This window comes from Vombatus ursinus, unplaced genomic scaffold (assembly GCF_900497805.2).
Source record: "Vombatus ursinus unplaced genomic scaffold, bare-nosed wombat genome assembly UNPS02014801.1, whole genome shotgun sequence".
NCBI classification, from domain to species: Eukaryota; Metazoa; Chordata; class Mammalia; order Diprotodontia; family Vombatidae; genus Vombatus; species Vombatus ursinus.
In genome coordinates, this window is record NW_020954579.1 from 8616278 (window position 1) to 8637436 (window position 21159).

General features: G+C 36.6%; 1 protein-coding gene across 1 annotated transcript in view; it reads right to left on the reverse strand.

The window, feature by feature from the left end:
• LOC114050915 (leucine-rich repeat-containing protein 37A2-like) overlaps positions 1 to 21159 on the reverse strand; it is a 77755-nt gene that overhangs the window by 33378 nt on the left and 23218 nt on the right. The window contains exons 6-8 of the mRNA XM_027872964.1: positions 13609 to 13680; positions 12103 to 12177; positions 345 to 463 (exon numbers count right to left, since the gene is read on the reverse strand). Of these exons, the coding sequence (XP_027728765.1) occupies positions 345 to 463; positions 12103 to 12177; positions 13609 to 13680 (266 nt within the window). The remainder of the gene's footprint in view (positions 1 to 344; positions 464 to 12102; positions 12178 to 13608; positions 13681 to 21159) is intronic.

The window sequence follows — 21159 nt, forward strand, 5'->3', positions numbered from 1 at the left end:
GTTAAGGCAATTGAGAGCCAAGGAGATTTTTTTTTTAAACAAAGGAATATCATGGTCAGACCTGTGCTTTAGGAAGATTATTTTGGCAGCTGTACCATCTCAGAAAATCTGTACTCAAGTATACTATTTCCCCAAATGCTCAATAAAATCAAGAGGCCATTTTAGAAACATATTTAGAAAGGGAAATTTTTCACAGAAACATTTATTGCTCTTGGATTTTCAGGCAAATATGGTATATTACCTGGTTCATTATTAGAACTTAAAAGAGCAATAAATAACATTAAACATGAAGAACATTTACATTGCCTAGTTTAAAATTTTATAATTTAGCATCTCAGACATACCACAAAGAGAGGAGTCAGCGAAGCACTTGCTTCCACAATGTAGCTTTATTGTCTTGAAGGTACTTTCAATATTATTTTTAAACTGACACAGGCAGCAGGCAATATTGCTAGGTAAGATTCTGAAAACAAGAAAAAAAAGTTAAACTATAGTGGAAATGGAGATTATTAGTCCTGCAAGGCAAGATAGCTCTGTGTAACAGAGTTCTATGGGTTGTCAGAAAAGGACAGTGAGGTATGGATCAAATTATTGACCTTGAATCTGGGAGGCAAAAGGGAAAGGGAAGAGAAAAAACAGCCAGCAGTGGAACCAGACCAGTATGGTCACACTGTGCAGTGTAAAGAGAGATGTGATGGGCATGGAGGTGGGAGTCACAGCTTAGAAATGTCAGACTTATATGCCTCCCAATCAATCAATGATAAGCCTTTATTAAAGACCTACCATGCGCTAGGCACCATGCTGAGCAATGGGAGTATGAGACAATTCATACACTCAAGGAACTTACATTCAAATGGGGGAGACAGTAAATATCAATATAAGTATATAGAATATAAAGAGAATAAATACTAACAAATATAAAGTAGTTAAATACAAGGTAGTTTTGGAGGGAGGGAACCAGCAGCTGGAAGAAAAGGATCAGAAAAAGCACATCCCAATATAGATATCTGTTTCTTGGCCTGAAAGTCACAAGTTTTAGTTGAAAATTCATTTATAGGTTGGACTTCTAGGTAAAGAGACATACTTCTAGACTGGAAGAAGCCCGCTCTTGGAATCCCATCCACCTCTAAGCAATCAGCTATTCCTGTTTTGGAGACAGTTCTTGGAATTTGCTGTAGGTATAAAATTAAGTTAATTATGCTTCTGGTGCTAACACTCTTAAGGCCAAAAGCTCAAACTATATCACTAGACTAAAGAGTCTAACTCAGGATAGACTTATTACAAATTTTCTTTTTTATTATTTTTTCCTTCCAAATACTCTCTCATTCTCTCCTATTGAACAAATGAAAAAGAAAGAAAGAAAAAACAAAGTCCTCAGTACATAGCTATATAATCCAGGAAACCAAATTCCCACATTGGCCATTTTTGAAAACGTATGTTTCTTTCTGCATTTCAAGTTCATTACCTCTTTGTTAGGAAGCTGAGGGGTGTGTTTCATCTTCATTCTTTTCAGCTCATGGTTCATCATTGTACTGTTCGGCGTTCTGTAGTCTTTCAAAGTTATCATTGTATAAATTATTCTACCTCTGCTCACTTTGCTTGCATCATTTCATAGAGGTCTTCCCAGTATCCATCGAAACTGTCCATTTCATCACTTCTTGTGGCACAGTAAGAGTTAATTTGTTTAGCCATTCCCTAATGGGAGCATATACCCTTAGTTTCTGTGCTTTGATTACTATGACAGGAGGTACTATCAATATTATTTTTTTTGTACATGTAGGTCCTTCCCCTCTTTCTTGGATCATTGAGGTATAGGCCTAGCGGGAGATAATAGCTGGATCAAAGGGAATGCACATTTTAGTAACTTTTGGGGTATGGTTCCAAATTGCTTTCCAGAATGGCTAGACCAATTCAAGCTCTACCAATAGTGTACTAGTCCAAAGTTGCTTTAATTTGCATTCATTTCTTAATAATTTGGAACATATTTTCATATGGTTGTTGATATCCTGGATTTCCTCCTTTGAAAAATGCCCTTTCATATCCTCTGGCCATTGAATCAGTTCTGCATATATCTCGGATATGAGATCTTTGTATGTGTGTGTGGGGGGGGCAGTCGGGATTAAGTGACTTGCCCAGGGTCACACAGATAATAAGTGTCAAGTGTCTGAGGCCAGATTTGAACTCAGGTCCTCCTGACTCCAGGGCCAGTGCTCTATCCACTGTGCCACCTAGCTGCCCCTTGGATATGAGATCTTTATCAGAGAGTTACTGCAAAGATTTTTTTCCCCAGTTATCTGTTTTTATTATATTAGTTTGTACAGAAAACTTTTAAATTTTATACAATTAAATTTGTCCATTTTATGTTGTGGGAACTTCTTTATAATTTGTTTAATCATGAAGTCTTCCCCTCTCCATAAATCTGAGAGGTAATTTCTTCCTGGCTCCTCTAATTTGTTCATGATGTGACATTTTATACCTAGGTCATGTATCCATTTGGAGTTAATCTTGATATATAGTGTGAGGTATTGGTCTAAATCTAATTTCTGCCACATTGCTGTTCAGTTTTTCTAGCAGTTTCTGTTAAATAATGAAGAGTTCTCTCAATACCTGTGGTCTTTGGGTTTACTGAACATTATGCTATTGTGTTTGCTTCTGTATGTTGGGTATATAATCTATTCCACTGATAGACCTCTGTCTTTTTTAAACCAGTACCAAATTCTTTTAATGATTACTATTTTGTAAAACAGTTTGAGATTTCTTACTGTTAAGATATCCCCATTCCTACTTTTTTTTTCATTAATACCCTTTAGATATTGCCTATTTGCTCTATAAAATATTCTTTTGGGAGTTTGATGGTTACTGCATCTGATAAGTAATTAATTTAGGTATTATGTTTATTATCAACTCAATTTACCCATGAGTAGATGTCTTCAATTATTTGAGTCTGCATTTCTGCAAAGAGTGCTTTATAGTTGGATTCATATATTTCATATTTTATCTAGGTGACTCTTGGAAGATGACACTCCCAAATACTTGATAACTTCTGGAGTTTTTTGGTTTTTTTTAAACAGAATTTCTCTTTCTGGATCTTGCTGCTGGATTTTGTTGGTGATATATAGATATGCAGAAGATTTATGTGGGTTTATTTTTTATCTTGTAACTTTGCTAAAATTATTCTTTCAATTCATTTTATTGACTCTGTAGGGTTCTCTAAATATACCTTCATATCATCTGCAGACAGTGATAATTTTGTTTCATCTTTGCCTATGTTTGTTCCCTCAATTTCTTTTTCTTTTCTTATTGCTATAGTTGTACCTCTAGCGCTATGTTAAATAAGAGTGGTAATAATGCACATCCTTGCTCACCTCTTAGTGGAAAAGATTTTAACTTTTCTGTTATATATAATGTTTGTTCTTAGATTTAGAAAGATATTACTTACTATATTAAGAAAGGGTCCATTTATTGCTATGATTTCTAGAGTTTTTAATAGAATTGAAGGATGGATTTCATCAAAAGTCTTTTCAACATCTATTGATATGATCACATAGTTTTTATTATTTATGTTGTTAACATAGTTTATTTTATTTATGGTATTCTTATATTAAAGCAACCCTGCATTTCTGCTATAAACCCAACCTGGTCATAATGTATAATTTTTCTAATATGTTATTGTAATCTATTTGTTATTTTTTTATTTAAATTTTGCACCAATATTCATTGGTGATATTCTTCTGTAGTTTTTTTTCTTTGCTTTGTCTCTCTCTAATCACTGACATGATTACTATTTTTATTGAGTTATGTTTATAAAGGATATATTTACTGTTTTTTGCTTTTTTACACTTGTTTGCAATATCACTGTACCCTAATAAATGGTAAATTTTTGTAAAAGTTCCATTTGGTACTGAGGAATACGTATATTTTTAGCAGTCCCTTTTAGAAGTTACAATAGGTCTTTTAGTTTATTTCTGCAGCATTTTGTTTAGTTCTATAGTTTCTCTTTTGTTAATCTTTGTTAGATTCATTCCAGAGCGATATTAAAATCTCCTATCACCATTTTTTTTGCTGTCTGTCTTCTTGGAGTTCAGTTAATGTTTTGTGAATTTAAATGCTAAGGCATTTGGCAGATAAAAGTTTAATACTGATGTTGGTTTACTGTGGTTCTTTTCAGTAAATATAGGGTTTCTTTTTGTTTATCTCTTTTTATATTTTGAAAATTTGTTTTTGCTTTGTCTGATAGCATGATTACAACTTCTGCTTTTTTGGATTTACTTGGTGCATGGTAAATTTTGTTTCCAGCTCCCCATTTTTATTCTGTGTATGTCTCTGTTTTTTTAAGTGTATTTCCTGTAAGCAATAAATTGCAAATTGGGATAGTTTTATCCTCTTTACCTATCTTTTCTCTTTTACTTACCTTCACTTATTTTATCCCAGTTGCTAGGATTTTCAGAACTATATAAAATAGTGGGGAGAGTGGGCATCCTTACTTTATTCCTGTATCTACTGTAAAAGGTTCCAGTGTATCTCCATTGCATAAAATGCTTGCTGTTGGACATATATATATATATATATATGTCTGTCCAAAAAGAGAGAGAAAGAGACAGAGAGATGAACACCTTCTAAAAAAGTTCTTTTATGCCTATATTTTGTAGGGTTTTTAGTATAAAAGAGTGCCATACTTTGTTAAAGGCCTTTTCTGTATCTATTCAGATGATTAAGTGGTTTAGGATGTTTTGGGTTTTAATATGACTAATTATGCAGTCCTAATGTTTTCCTAATATTGAACTATCCTTGCATCTCTGGTATAAATCCTGCTTGGTCAAAATGAATGCCTTCTTGGATAAATCACTGTAGTCTGTTTGCCAGGATTTTGTTTAAATTTAAATTCTTGAGTCAATATTTATTAAGGATACTGGTCTATAGTTTTTCTTTTGTGATTTAGGTATTAAAACTGTATTTGTCTCATAAAAGGATTTTGGTAAGGTGCTTTCTTTCTCAATTTTTGAGAATTATTTGTGAAATATTGGTATTAATTTTTCTTTAAAAGTTTGACAAAATTCTCCTGAGAATCTATTAGGACCTGGAATTTTTTCCTTTGGTAGTTCTTTTACAGCTAGATTTCCTTTTCTGAGATTGGCTTACTTAATATCTCTATCTGTTCTTCTGGTAGTTTAGGCATTTGATATTTTTAAAGGTATTCTTCTATTTCCTCTGTGTTCTCAGTTTTGTTAGCAAATAGTTGTACAATGTTCTGATTGTTCTTCATTTACTATTTTATTGATTTCATTTTCTGCTCTCTTTTTAATCAGATTAAAGGTTTGTCAATTTTATTAGTCTTTTCAAAGAACCAGATTTTACTTTTATTTATTCTTTCTGTTTTTTTTCAATTTATCTATTTTTCCTCTAATTTTTAGCATCTCATTTGTGCTTATTTTAGGTTTGCTTTACTTTTTGGCATTCTAATTTTTTAAAATGCATATTCAGTTCACTAATCCTCTCTTCTTTTATTTATTAATGCATGTTTGTAGGGATATGATTTCTCCAAAGGTTTGCTTTAGCTGCATCCTCAAAATTTTAGTATGTTGTTTCACCATTATCATTTTCTTTCACATAATTATGATTTCTATGATTTATTCTTTGATGCATTCCTTATTTATATTTTGTTGTTAAATCTCCATTTAGGTTTGTATCTTTTTTTTTTTTTTTTTTTTTGGTAAGGCAATTGGGGTTAAGTGACTTGCCCAGGGTCACACAGCTAGTAAGTGTCATGTGTTTGGTCCGAGGCTGGAATTGAACTCAGGTCCTCCTGACCCCAGGGCCGGTGCTCTATCCACTGCGCTACCTCACTGCCCCTTTTTTGCCCCTAGGTTTGTATCTTTTGTTTGTGATGCCTGAACCAACGATTATTTTTGTTTCATTATGATCTGTAAAGGCTGTATTAACCTTCTGCCTTTTAAAATTTATTTGCAATATCTCCATGTTCTAATACATGGTCAATTTTTGTAAAAGCTCTAACTGGTGCTGAGAAATATGTATATTCTTTTGCAGTCTCATTTAGAAGATACCATGTCTTTTACCTCTAGTCAGTTACATATTTTCCCTTTTGTTTATCTTTCTGTTAAACTTATCCAAAACTGAGGACATTGAAGTCTCCTGTTATGTCGTGTTACTGTCTATGTCTTCTTGTAGCTCAGTTAATGTTTCCTATATGAATTTGGATGCTAAGGCATTTGGAGATTATAAATTTAGTACTGATAACTGGTTTTACTGTCTATGGTTCCTTTCAACAAAATGTAGTCTCTTTATTTTTTGAATGTTTGTTTTTGTTTTGTCAGCATCATTGCAACTCCTACTCTTTTTTGGGTTAATTTAATGCATAGTAAAATTTTTTACATCCCTTGTTTTATTTTGTGTACGTCATTTTAAAAATGTGTTTTTTGCAAGCAACATATTACGGGGCTTTGTTTTCTTATCCAATCTGTCATTCTTTTCTATTTTATTGGATAGTTAATTCATTCATATTTAAAGTTAAGAGAGATTTATGTTTTCCTCCATTTGTCTCTAATATTGGTTTTTCTTCCAAATTAGGATTTTCCACCCTCTTCCTCTGAAAACACAGTGCTATATCTCTTTAGTTATTTTATTTTAATCTATTTTAAGGTAACCTTATTTCTATCAGCTATATTCCTCTCACACTAAAGCCCCTCTCCAATTTCTATCTTTGCCCCTAGTTCAGAAATGTGCTTATTAGTTCTCTTGGACTTCATCTTGAGCTCCCTTGCTCTTAGGAACACATTATTTCATCCCCTCCTGCAGTTTATGGTTGGTACAGAATAGTTTTATGTTATTCGAATTTTCCTTCCTTTATATTTGAAGGTCTTTCTCATGGTCACTTGAAGAATTTGTTTGGAATTGTTAAACTTAACCATTAAATGTCTTGGAGTTTGAAGCATGGGGTTTTTATTTTGTTTTGCCCTTGAGGCTGTCTGTGGAGTCTTTCAATTGACACTTTGTTTTCTGTGTTCAGAAGTTTTGGAGGGAGTTTCCTGTTTTGTTTCTTGCATTATAATGTTCAGTTTCTTTGACTTGTGTTCCACTAGGAGCCTTACAATCCTTAAGTTGCCTCTACACATCCTGTCCTTGAGATCAATATGTTTTGCTTTATGGAGATCATGCAATAGCCTTTTGCTTCTGCCAGATTGTCTTTTACTTCTGTGTATTTCAGTCCCAATTATCCTTTCTTTTGTTTCTCTGGTGAGACTTGCTGCTTGGATTCAAGTTTTTCCTATTCTGCCAATCATTTCTGCTATGCAGGCCATAAATTCTGCTTTCTCAATTCTCATTTTCCTTTTAAACCATTTGGGGACATCCTGTTGTGGTTCCATATTATCCTGAGAATTGACAGGGTCATTCATTTGCCTCAGTAGGTATTGAATCGTCCTCCTTTCACATGTAATATTTATTCATAGAGGCCTGAATTTTTTTATCTGATCTGATTATCATATTCCCTTCTGCTATTAATATCTTCTCTGTAGGCTTATCTGCTTATCCTCAAGGCCCTTGAATTTCCTTCTTTCTGATATTTGGTAATTTCAGACTTATTTTTGCCTACTGCTCACTTTCTGACTTTCTCTACTTTTAATGTTGGTTTCCCTGGGGACTGAATCTGAGGTGTCTCAGCCACCTCCCACAATGGGTGATTCAAGATTCACCAGCCTCAGTCCCTACATCAGGCTCAGTCCCTGCTGGAGGACAGATCTGGCTCTAACTAGATGCTGGGCTCTTTCCCTCTTCCCCTTAGTGGAGAACCTCATAGCCACAATGTGCTTAGGGTCTTTTTCCTACAGCTGGGATTTGGCCTCTAGTACCACCTCTCTGGGACACTGCATTATGAGCTTAGAGGAGGCTCTGGCTGGGCTCTGGGATTGTTTGACTCAGGTAGGGAGTGTGACACTGGATCCACCCAGAACACTCTGGTTGCCACAGGCTTCAGTGAAAGGTCAGTGTTGTCTGAATGAAGCTTCCAGGGATTGCCCTGGCTCTGCCCAGGATTTACTTTTCCTGGCTTGTCTATCCCAGGATGACATCAAGACTCCAGAGTTCCCTCTGTGGATTTCTGAGTTGAGCTAGGAAGTCTAAAGGTGATTTTTTTTCTCTCTCTTTCTCTTCCTAGAACGGTGCATCTCTAAGCCTTGGTGGTATGTCTGAGAGGGGGGGAGCAGGGGTTGGGGGTAGAGATCTTAGTCTTAGTTATCTTCCCACAATCAAGACCTATACATCTTAACTTAGTTGTTTCTGTTGGACAAACCAATTTTGGTAGAACATACCAATTTTAATGTTTTTATTATAATAACTTGGTTCTAAAGTGTTGTTAGTCTAGGGCACTATTTAAAATTCATTTTTATCTTAGGATCATAGATTTAGAACTGAAAGGGCCTTGGAGAATATGCAGTTTAATCTTCAACTCATTTTACAGATGAGAAATTAAGGCCCAGAGAATTTAACAAACCTGACCGATGACATAGGTTTTTTTTTTTAAGGCAATTGGGGTTAAGTGACTTGCCCAGGGTCACACAGCTAGTAAGTGTCAAGTGTTTGGTCTGAGGCCGCATTTGAACTCAGGTCCTCCTGATGTAGGGGCTGGTGCTCTATTTGCTGCGCCACCTAGCTGCCCTCCAATGCCACAGTTAACAAGCAGCAGAGCCAAGATTCAAATCATAAAGTGATAGATCACTCAAAGGTAATATAATCCAACTGTTTCTTATACAGATGAAGAAACTGAGGCCCAAGAATTTTAAGTGACTTTCCCAAGATCACATAGTTAATAAGTTTTCTGGTCCTAAATCCATGCACTTCCTACACCATGGTGCCTTTCTTTTCTTTCTTTTTTTTTTTAATACTACTATATAATCTAATACTATAGAATGTTAAAAATAAAATGTAGAGCAATTTTAATTTATTCATTAAATGCAGTTCTTGAAATATATTACATGAAAATATGCACAGGGAATCTCATTTCTTTAACCTTTACATTATATAGATAGAAATATGTGACCCTAGAGGGAAAAATTTGTTTCTAAAAAGTAATTATAATTATGCTTATTAAGATTTCATATCTGGAATACTAATATTAACCAACATAATACAACATAGAATAGAAATAATAAGCCAGGACACATGATGAAATATATTCCAGCAAAATACAGAAACGGATAAAATAATGAAGGCTAATGATGAGGTAGAAAATATGCTTGAGGCAGATGGAGCAAGCAGAACTTGAGATAGTAGATGGGTTGCAGGATGTGACCAGCCGGACAAGTGATCAAAGAAGACTATGCATCGAAGGCCCCACGTGGACTTATCTGTGTGCTTTCACAAAGCACCCTCAATTCCAGAACAACTCTTCCCCTCCCCTTTCCCCTAGGATATCACCTCTGGACTACTTGATATCTCAGGCATTTTGGAGCCATGCTTACTCCTCCCATTCTCTTGTCCCCTTCCCCCTGTTCCATAAAATTGTACACCTTTGACCTAGCTAACTGGCTTTGCCTTCTGTGGGAAGTAGGGGCGGGTCTGTTCCCTTAGGAGAGCAGGGCCTGGGCCTATGCTCTGCCTCCCACGTGGAGTAGAGCCCACTGGGGTTCTGCCTCGGGGGAGCAGGCCTGCTTAGGTACATCACCCCAGTAAATGCCTTTCTTTAACTTGGAGACTGTCCGAGTGAATTCTTTCAGGACACTGAAAGCTATAGTGATTTTAAGATAATTTTTGATCTTATTCAGGACACAGGCACGTCTACTCCTCATCATTTCAGGTAGCACCCCAACATTCTTGGGGTCCACTCTGAACTCATCACCAGTGGCTACAGGGAAGGCCTAAGTGCATTCTTTCACATCTGAATCAGGTCTCCCAAACTCTAACCTCAACACATTCTATACTCAATAATTAATTCCTTCCTCAGCTCTCTTCTGGGGATTATCTTTAAATACCAGAAAATATTATCAACCAATCAACGGCAAAATTTAGTTCAGAGGTCTGAAGTCACTGGTTCACTTAGGCATTGATTTTTAAACAGCTCTACTGAAAAACTTTTAAACACATACATACCTTTTTTCCCATGAGTTATAAGGTAAAAGAGAGTAGTCAAGCAATTCAGCTTTACCTTGAAACCAAAGAAATGACAATACACACTCCATACATATACTTAAAGACTTTTTAGGTAGTTAAAACTATTCCTGTGTAGGATAAACCATAAGTGACCTATGATGTCCTTCCTTTTTATGCATTCTTCTTTTAATAACTGCTTCACATAATAACAATTGTCTGTGTTGATTGCCAACAAAGTCCTCACATTTCCTGTAAGTATTTATTATCTTTGGGCATCTTACCTCTCTTATGGTTGCATTTTCCTTTCTTGCTTAGTTAGATGTATATGCTTTATGTCTATATATTTTCTTTTCACTTATTTCATTATTTTATGTTAACTTTTTTTTTTTTAATCAAAACTGCTTTTATCTTCTTCCTTTGCTTTCTTTTATCTTGGGCTTTTATCTAACCAAATGGACTTGCTAAGAAGTTCTCTACAGGTGGACTCTACTTAATGCTGCCCTCAAGCAACACAGTTTTAACAAAGCTCCACTATGATGATCCAAACATTGGTATAAAGATGTTGAGGCAATACCCAAGACCAGACCACCTCAGGTCCCATGCCTCTCCCATCCTAGTCTGGCTTCCTTGCCAGTTTAGGGAAGCTTTATTCCTAAGGAAGAAATCCACCTCTCCTCACCCTCCTAAGTAATATTGTTTCACCTAATCTTGCCCTTTCTTTGTATGACTCAAACTTGTTCATGGCTCACAATGACTTAATTTCCCCTACTCTCTCCTACATACATGCTCTCTCTGTGGACAGAACTTCAATAATAAACAATGTCATGTAAGTGAATTAAAACTATCTTTATACCTATAACAGAGGTTTGAGATCTGACTGGCATTCTAAAATGTGTAGTTCAGAAGGACAGGCATCCCTGCCAGCACTGAGACAGAATAGATTAGATTACCTTTGAGCTGGGAGATGGACTTCACTTGTGCCTACATTTCCTGTACCCTTTTGAAAGGGTACAGGTGCAACACAGCACTTAATCTGGCAGCTAGCCTGTGGAAGCCTGCCACCAAACTGACAGAGGAGCCAGACAGCAGCACCAGCACAATGGGGGATATTTGGACTGGGGATTAACAAGGGGTGTGATAGGAACTTCTACTCCAGGGCTGCTCCACCTACAAAAGAATGTGGCAGAACTGTTTCTTCTCCTAGAAGCTGCCAAACTGGTGGTGTGTATCAACCCTCTCTTTTCCTTTGTTTGTGAGTGGTGGTGATGGGGTTGGGATCTGGGCCCCACAAAGGAAAAACCCTGGACTTTCCCACATGGCCAAATCTGTAGTCTAGTGTGGCTGATCAACCTGTAAAGGCCTTAGGCATAAATTCCAGTCCCTGGAATGACGGGGAGGAGGTAGCAAGTAGAAGTGGAAGGGAAAGTCATGCCCCTAAAATTGCCAGTTGAGAAGGTATGGTTTGGGAGGATTCAATTCCTCCCCCTTTCCTATTGGGAGGGTGAGTAAAAGAGCCAGTATTCGGTCAACTTTGCTCCACAGTGATCCCTATTGGTCACATATCAAATGTTTTAAGATTGAAAATTGATTAACAAATAAGCTCTCAACAAGAAATAACTGTGGAAATATATGCCTGGAGGCACAATATTGTTTAAACAAACACATTGATCTGGAAGTCTGGGGACTCACCAGTTTTGTGATCTTAGGTAAATTAAAATCTCCTTCGACCCCATTTGTCGGTCTTAAAAGTTTCCGATTCTAATAAATGACAATGTCACTTTGTAAGTATACTGTATCAGATACTATGTACAGTGGAATGCATACTGATGTTGAAAGAGAGGGCATCACACCAAATTTCGACTAACTTTAGTTACTGTTTTCTGACCACAATTTACTGCATAATATATCCGAATCTGTGTAATAATAAGCTATGTCATAAGTGTCCTAATGAAGTATTTTAAAGAAATGCCTAACGAAAAATAAAATTCACATAATACTTACAGTGTTTGTAGTTTGAGGGCCATCATCAGGATATTCTTGATGGCCACAAGTGGTACTTCTGTTCTTCCTATATCCCTAGAAGAAAAACAAAACTACAAATCTAAATATGGAAATTCTGTACTTTTGGCAAGATACTTAGGAAAATATCATTGTCTCAATTGCTGATATTCTGTAAAACAAGCAGCTTCAAGAGCTTATTTTCTGGAAAAGATATTCCTAGATATAGCCTGTAGGCTGTACTGAGGAGATAGAAGTTAACCAAAATAATTTTAAGTTTAAAAAATATATAAATATTTGCCTCTTTACTTTGAAATTACATATGAATAGCCTGGACATAATTAAAGCAACCTGCAAATGCCTCAAATTTCTCATTCCCTATCATTTTCCTCTTTCCTATGTTGAGGGGTATTATTTTTAGAATCTAAACTTCTTCCCCGTTATAATGACAATTTCTCCATCCACTTGGTTTCCTTTCCATTCCTATGTCTCAACATATTCTTTAGCACTGCTTTCTTTATGACCATCCTTCCAGTTGCTGACATTTGCAACCTCAGTGATATCTTCATCTCCTTCCTCTCCCTCACCTCCCACATCTATTGATTTGCCAAGTCAAATGGTTTCTATCTCCACATCCCTCCATATTTCCTCTTCTTTCCACTTATATAGCCACGACTGTAGTTCAAATCCTCCTCACTTCCTGCCTGGACTATTTCAATAGTCTCCTGCCTCCTCTTTCTCCATTCCTACCTATCCTTCACATAGCCATGTAATTTTCCTAAAGTACAGGTCTGACCATGTGATGCCTCCTCTCCCCTTTAATAAATCCCTAATAGGGGTAATTTATTATTAATAGGGCTCCCTCATACCTCTAGGTTCAAAAATAAACTTGTCTGCTCAACATTTAAAGCCCACTTCATAACCTGGTCCCATCCTCTTCTCCTAGACTTATTACACATAACTCCCTTCTACATGCTCTATACTCTAGCCTGTACATGGTCCCCTCTCAATGCCTTTGTATAGGCTTTCCCCCATGTCTGGCATGTACTCTCACCTCCACCTCTTCAAGCTCAAGCACCACCATGAGCTTGTATGAGGCCTGCGGGGCTCAGCTGCTCACGTTCCCTTTCCCCAACCCTTCTACAGTGTTCCTTTATATCTGTTTTGTATTCACCTATATATGTCAGGTTGTCTCTCGTGTTTATGCATACTTCTTGAAAGCAGAAACTAATTCACTTTTATCTTTGTATCCGCAATGCCTGGCATAGTGCCTGGCAGATAGCAAGTGCCTATTAAATGAATGTTGACTGATAGCTGTTTTCCCTCTAAAAGCTACTCTTTATTAATATCTTTAATAAGAGTATTATTGAATGCCTAGTTAAAATTTTACAAGGTTTGACTTCTTAGCTTATGTACAGGATAAATTTGTTTTGGTGCTTTTATAAAGCAAAGAATAATAGAATCCAAGGCAAAGGTGATTCATGAGTTTATGTCCCATTCAATACTTACAAATACTTCAGTGATGGCAATTGGAAAAAAAACTTGTCTTCAATGGCTGACAAAGGGTTATGACTGAGCATTCTGAAAAAATAAAAGAAGAAATAAAAATGAACAATTTCAATAATATTAATACAATGTTAGAATAATTAAACCCATTCAGGGAGGGTGCAGTACAGCACTACCATAGCTGCCTGAATGAGAACGTGCTCTACTCACAAGAAATCTCACAATTACTTTTTTGCCCTTTTTTTTTTTTTCCTGCAAGGCAAATGCTAGTGAGGATCATGTGTCTGAGCCGGATTTGAACTCAGGTCCTCCTGACTTCAGGACCCACTGTGCCACCTCGCTGCCCTTTTTCTGCCCTTTTCAACAAGCCTTTTGCCTCCAGGAGCCATCTTAGTCTTTAGAAGATGTTGAAGAGAAACAGAAGAGAAAAAGGAGAGAGGAGGAAGAAAGTAAAGGATGAGAAGAATGATTAAAGACTGTGAAGAAGATGGATGCCAGAAAGCCCATGCCATAGAAAAAAAAAAGGTTATAGAAAATTATATAAGGGTGAACTCACAGCCTTTTCAGATTTTCAATTTGTATCTACATATGAAAGGCCATGAACAGATTGAGGCCGGCACAAGAGACAAAGACCTTACTTCCTGGGTTAGCTTTGTCTTTGTGACTTTTCCTTGCCCACTAATCTCCATAGGAGAAAAGAAGGGGTGTAGAGTTGAAAACTGGGGAACTCTGAATTCCAAAATTGAAAAAAAAAATGAAAAAAAGGAAAGGCAATGACTCAAGATTTTTGGGCAAATAGCTATTACGCAAGGAAAAGCTCAGGCTTCAGAGAGTAAAATCAGGAGGTATATGGAATGTTGACTGTGAGTTAGAATATGATCACCCACAGAGACCCATGGTCTAGTAACCAGGAAGGTCAGTCCAAAGAAAAGATAGAGGAGCCCGGAGGCACTAGGAATGTCTTTGTTCATTGTTCTAAAGAGGTTGTTGCAGGAGGCTTAGAATCTCTAGCTGGAGAATCTTGTAGCCAAATCACTGAAGAAAACAAGACAAGTCAACTTTTAAAAAGAAAAAAAAAAGTTGAGAATGAGCTCCAGGTGCTAAAGTAGGAAAACACTTTGCTGGCAGCCCAACAAGAAATACACTCTTTTTCCTTCAGAGCACAGAGATACATTTATTTTTATCTTTAAAGAATTTTACTATTATCCATTGATTAACTCCAGGAGAATATAAGCTGCATCTTACAGGCTAGGACAATTTTGTTTCCTGATAAAAAGCCCCTCCTCCCAAAAAAAAACCCCTGCTTCTGACATTATTCAAGAGGTAAAACCATTATAAATTCCCTTAAGGAAAACATCATAACAATGGGGTTTAGGTGGTAACTTCAATTCTGAGAATACTATGATTCAGAATTAACTGGTTTTCATAAAGTCACCCACCCATTTGGGGTATCCTGTGATCTATTTCATTTGCTGTCTTCATTTTTCTTTCCCATAATTATCTATTATCAAATTTTTATACACGATCATTTATAGATTTAAGAAGGATGGTTATAGTCCTATAAGAATATAGAATGCTAATTAATCACTGGAGAATTAAGCCTTGTAAATGAGAAACTATACACATAGGTAAAGCTACTTGCCTAAAGTTAAAGCATGTCATGGGGGTGGGGGTGGGGAGTGGGGGCTATCTTGTAATGTTTCTATCCCACCTACCATGCCTTTCCTAGGTACACTCTTCCAGAGATCTAAACAGAACTACTTTTGCTTCTCATAATACTGTTAACTTCTGAAAATCTAGATTCTTGATGTTGTTATGCTACCTTAGGAAAGAGCATTATCTTGCCACGTATTTGTCAAAGCAGTTTCTGCTCTAAATATCTTTTCAGCGGCAGCAAGTCCTTCCAGACTCTCTTTGGTTTACGTCCAAGGTGCTGTTAGCCAGTTCCCTCTATGTTCTTGGTCCATCCCCATAACCACTTCCAGCCCAGGCTTCGAGATCTCTTTGCTGCTCTTCCTCACACTCTGTTAGCTGCACAACCACCACACTCCGTGCTTCATCTTCTGCATACCCATTCCTACCAGCACATTATTCCTTCTTAACTAGCCTTTCTTCCACTTTATATTGAGATTATGGAATTTAAAGGGACCTTAGAGGCCATTTAGTCCAAGCCCCTCATTTTACAGACGAGGAAACGAAAGTCCAGGGAGGTTAAGTGCTACCCAAGGTCAAGCAGGCTGGCAAGGGATGGGAGCAGGGATCTGAATCCAGATCTTCAAACTCCAGATGCAGCAGGATCTCCACTGCTTTGTTAGGAAGCTGGGTTTCTAAGTGTAATGCCTTGTACTTTTTTCATGGTAAATTTCATTCCTTTTGGGTAAGACTTTTCTAGTTTGCCAAAACGGTCCTGTAGTCCAGAGTAGAATATTAACAACCCCCTCTAACTGAACATTCCCTGTATGTTTGATTAACAAAATTTGATGATTTTTACCTAGGCTATTAATAAATGTAACTGACTGTAGGACTTCAGGCCTGAATCTGAGAGCATGCAAATGGACTGCTTTGGGTATGATAGGGAGAATGGATAAAAGTGTGGGTTGTTATCATATTTGCTATGCCTACAGAGAAGCCTAGGATCAACCAGCTCTGGGAGAGCATCCTGGGAAGGGAGTTCTCAGGGACAAATGAGGGATCCAGAAGATGTTTCTGATCTACTCCTACCTCGGGAATAGTTACCCAAGAAAGTCTGAAAAGGTAGGAACTAGAGGTAGGGCAATTCAACCTCTAGGAAGCAAAGTTATCTTTACTAAATATATTTATCAAATACTACTCATTAATTAAAACAATTCTAAGGTACCAACCCCTATTAGATTGGCTAAATTGACAAAAAAGAAGATGACAAATGCTGTGTGTGTGTGTGTGTGTGTGTGTGTGTATTGTGTGAACACTAATGCACTGTTGGTGGAATTGTGAATTAGTCCAGCCATTCTGTAAAGCAATTTGGTACTGTGCTCAAAAAGTTATCAAACTTTGTATATCCTTTGACTCAGTAATATTGCCATTAGATCTATCCCCCCAAACAGATCAAAGAAAGAAGAAAAAGACCCATATGTACCAAAATATCTATAGCAGTTCTTTTTGTTGTGGCAGAGAACTGGAATCTGAGGAGATGCCCATAGATTAGGGAATGGCTGAACAATTGTGGTATGTGAATGTGATGGAATGCTATAATGCTGTAAGAAATGATGAAAGGAATGGTTTCAGGGAAGGCTTGTATGAACTGATACAAAGTGAAGTGAGCCTAACTAGGAGATTACTCTATACAATAACAACAATATTGTAAAGATAATCAACTTCGAAAGACTTAGGAACTGTGATCAACACAATGACCATCCACAATTCCAAAGGACTCATGACGAAATATGCAACATATCCACCTCCAGATAAGAGAGCCAATAGACTCAAGAGTCCAGATTGAAGTATATTTTCTTCTCTTTTTTTTTTTTTTGGACATGACTAATGAAGGAATTTATTTTGCATGACCATACATACTTGTTATGAATTTTGCTTTTCTTGCTTTATCAATGGGTGCAGGAGGGGGAAGAAGAAAGAAGAAAATTAGGAACTGAAATCAAAACTGAATTTTAAAAAAATCAAATACTATTCATTATATCTAATGTTAATTGTTTAAATAATTTAGCAAAAGACAAAAATCAAAAATAGAAGAACAGAATATGGTCCTATTCCATATTTCCTTGTGTTTTCACCAGTGACTCTTGTATATTTTCTCTTTTGCCAAGATTTAAGCTAAGCAAAAGGTAGAATGGGCTGCCCACACTGGGAACTACCTATGCATCCTGGCTGCCTAGACTCTAACTGCTGCTGTCTTCTGGAACTCAAAAGCTAGTGAGTGATGGGTTTAAAGTCACAGAATAATAGACTCTTAGAGCTGGAAAGAATGTTAGAGAATATCTGTACTGACCCCCTCATTTTACCAATGAGGAAACTCAGGTCTAAAGAAGTCAGGTGACTCAGCCAAGTCACATAGATCAGTTCCGTGTTTCTTTTACTAGACCCCAGCTGTATCTTTGTGAGAGTGACCTGTATCATACATTTTAATCCAAACACAAAGAATGTTCCAGATTTTCAAAGATGAAGAAATTCTCTCCTAAATTATTTTTAAGTATTTTTTTTAACCTGGGACAACTAATTTTTGTTTTTCTTTATGTCTTCTACTGCATAATATGGGAGCAATTAAGTGAGGCAGCTCACAAAATAAGGGAACGTTTCTTACCTGCTATTTTTTTTTTTTTCTCCAAATCCTTCTACACAGGTCCAGACAGATGGGCTACATTTCCTCTCTATTAACTGAGGAGACAGAAAAGAATTGAGGACTGAAGCATGTCACCACTGTCCTGCATATATTGAAATCCTGACAGCTTCAGCTGAAAAAATGTCCAAAGCAGGTAGTGACTATCTATACTAACATTTAAGGGGCAGAAAAAATTGGAGACAGGTGGTCAAAGAAAGAGACAGAATGATCTCAACATAGCTGAAGTATATCTAAAAGTATCAGAAAAAATTAACCTTTTCCCTTTTTTTGTCTATGTAGCTTCTCACACAAGATAACATTCTAAGAGATGATTGCCTTGTTGTAAGCCCTTTCTCAGGAAAAGAGGTTATTGAATCTGGAATGATTATCCTACATTTTAATTACTTCCCTGGAAAGAACCCGGGAAAACCTTCTTGTTGAAACAAATTGGTTGATTTTCTAAAGTTTTTAAACTTTTTGGGGGGGGGCTTTGTTTTTTAGGCAATCAGGGTTAAGTGACTTGCCCAGGGTCACACAGCTAGTGTTAAGTGTTTGGTCTGAGGCTGGATTTGAACTCAGGTTCTCCTGACTTCAGGGCCAGTACTCTATCTACTGAGCCACCTAGCTGCCCCACTTTTTTTCTTTTTAATGGTTCCTGATCAATGAACAGAAACTTGGAATGTACAATGATCATATGACTTGGAAATTTAATAGCTTTGGGCTACTTGTGATTGTACTCAAATCATCTCCAGGAGGAGTCTTTGTTCCCAGCTAAGAGCTAATTCCTAAATATTCAAATAACATGAGGGTAGAGAAAAGGTTACAAAAAAAGCTGAAATGCCGATGGTATTTGGACACTACAACAAAGGAATGTATAAAGAAGCTGCATGGGAAATGGCTTGCAAAACTGTATTAAAAATTTTGGGCTAATTTGTAGTGGCCCAGGTATATTGTCATTTCAAATTGTGTGTGAAGTTATCACAGATTCAGAAGGACCATCAAGCCCATTACAGGGACTGATAAAACTAAGTCTTAAAAGTTGTATTAAATATGGCGGTCAGGGGAAAAACCACAAAAGACTACAAAGACTTTTTTTTAAAGCTGTCATGTTAAAGAAGTTGAAAGAATGAAATGCAACTGAAGAAGAAAATATGAATCTTTCCTAACATTAATATATGTTAGCAAATTTTAGTTACTTGGAATAATCACCAGGTATTGGCAACACTGGGGCTTCCAAGTCATTACAAATGAAACAAAATAAGACTTTTAAGGTATCCTACACTATACTGACGGATAGACTAGACCTTGGTCATTCATTTGTAATATTCATGTTTTACTGTATATATGCAGAAGTTGCCAGGATTCCATTTCATAACAAAAAGTAATTTCATTACTTCTAAAGTTTTTAACCCTTATGTGTTTCTACTGCTATCCAAAAGGAAACTGACACCAGGTAGACTGAACTAGGGTTGGAGTATCAACCCAAATGCAGCTCAGTTTGGCAAAAACAATAAATTAGAATCATTTGATGTCTGGTTAGTGGCTTTGTAAAATAAAATGCCTTAATCTAGATTCTGGAGATACAGCTTCAAGCAATGTCAAATGAGAAAGATGGTAAAGCATTGCAAAATAGTTTAAACTTTAAAAACACTATCCAAATATAACATATTATTAGTATTACCCAGCATAGTCATGGACTGCTGGGAAAAAAAAAAAAGTAGGGGGTAGCTAGGTGGCGCAGTGGACAGAGCTCCAGCCTTGGAGTCAGGAAGACCTGAGTTCAAATTTGGCCTCAGACACATGACACTTACTAGCTGTGTGACCCTGGGCAAGTCACTTAATCCCGATCGCCTCACCAAAAAGCAAAAAAAAAAAAAAAAAAAAAAATAGCAGGCAGGCCAGCCTGTTGCCTGGCAATCAGACAGAAGAGAAGAAAGGGAAAATCTTTTAGATCCTGCCTTAAGGCAGACTGAGGTTAAGAGGCAGTCACAATCATTAGGCTTCTTGAATAGTAGTTACAGTCCAAAACTAAAAGACTATCTTTTATGTCTATACATTATGAAGTCTTGCATTATGGAAGTCCCTTCATCTACACAGACACAGGCACAGATACACACACACACACACACACACACACACACACACACACACACACCCCCTTCTGTCCATATATCATTGTCAGAGAACTAGGGGGACAAGAAGAGATCAATAAGAGTCTAAATTATCACTTTCACAAAGTTGCCACAACTGTTGGACTGGCAATCTTAATAGAAAGAGGCAAAGAATTATAAATGAGAATGTTTTGAATTTTCTCTCATTTTCAATGCTCAGGGATTAGGGTGCCACAGAGAAACAGCATGGAACCTGGACGTTTGCAAGGCAAGGTGAAGTAGCAAAAAGAACACTAGACTAAATCAGAAAGAATGGGTTAAAACCCCAGCTCTGACCTATATTACCATAAATGTGGTCCTTAACTTTTCTGAGCCTTCGTTTCCTCATTAGAAAAATGGGAACATAATAATACCTACGCTATATACCTGACAGGGTCATCTCAAGGATTAAATGGGACAAATAATTTCAAAGGACTTTGAGAATTATAAAGTATTATATAAAAGCAAGTAGTTACTATGCCTGTATATCTTTTCAAAGTATCAGACTTTAGTTTTTATGACCATGAAGATCACTCTTCTAAGAATCACTACATTAACTGAAAAATTCAAAAATAAGTCATCAGTCTGGGCCTGTGTAGGTTAATAAAGGAGAAGTACTTTAAAGCCAGGAAAAAAAATATACTCAATATTAAGGAATAACAAGTACTATAGGTTTTGCATACCATATTTCAGTCCTGACTTCAGTTGAAAGATATATGATTATTGCTACCATTAAAAGAATGGTATTTTACTAATTTACTAAGCTATTAAAGTTTAAAATGGCACTAAGGATTTTGGGACACTGTATATAACTTGACATATATTTGATTTGGGTTTCAGGCACCTATTAAGATGCCCACCGAGATGGCCTCTTGGCTTATGTAATTCTAACTTGTTAAGATGACATTTGCTATTCACTCATGCCAGGTGATACATTCATGATACTGGGTGATAATTACTTAATGCCTGATTATTGCCCTTTTAAGATACTAAGAAGATCATATTCTTCTACCTTTCAAGAAAATCTCTCATGGTGCTAACCTGTGTGAGAAATTTAGGCTCAATACAGCCTCCCTTGGAGGTTTATCTGAG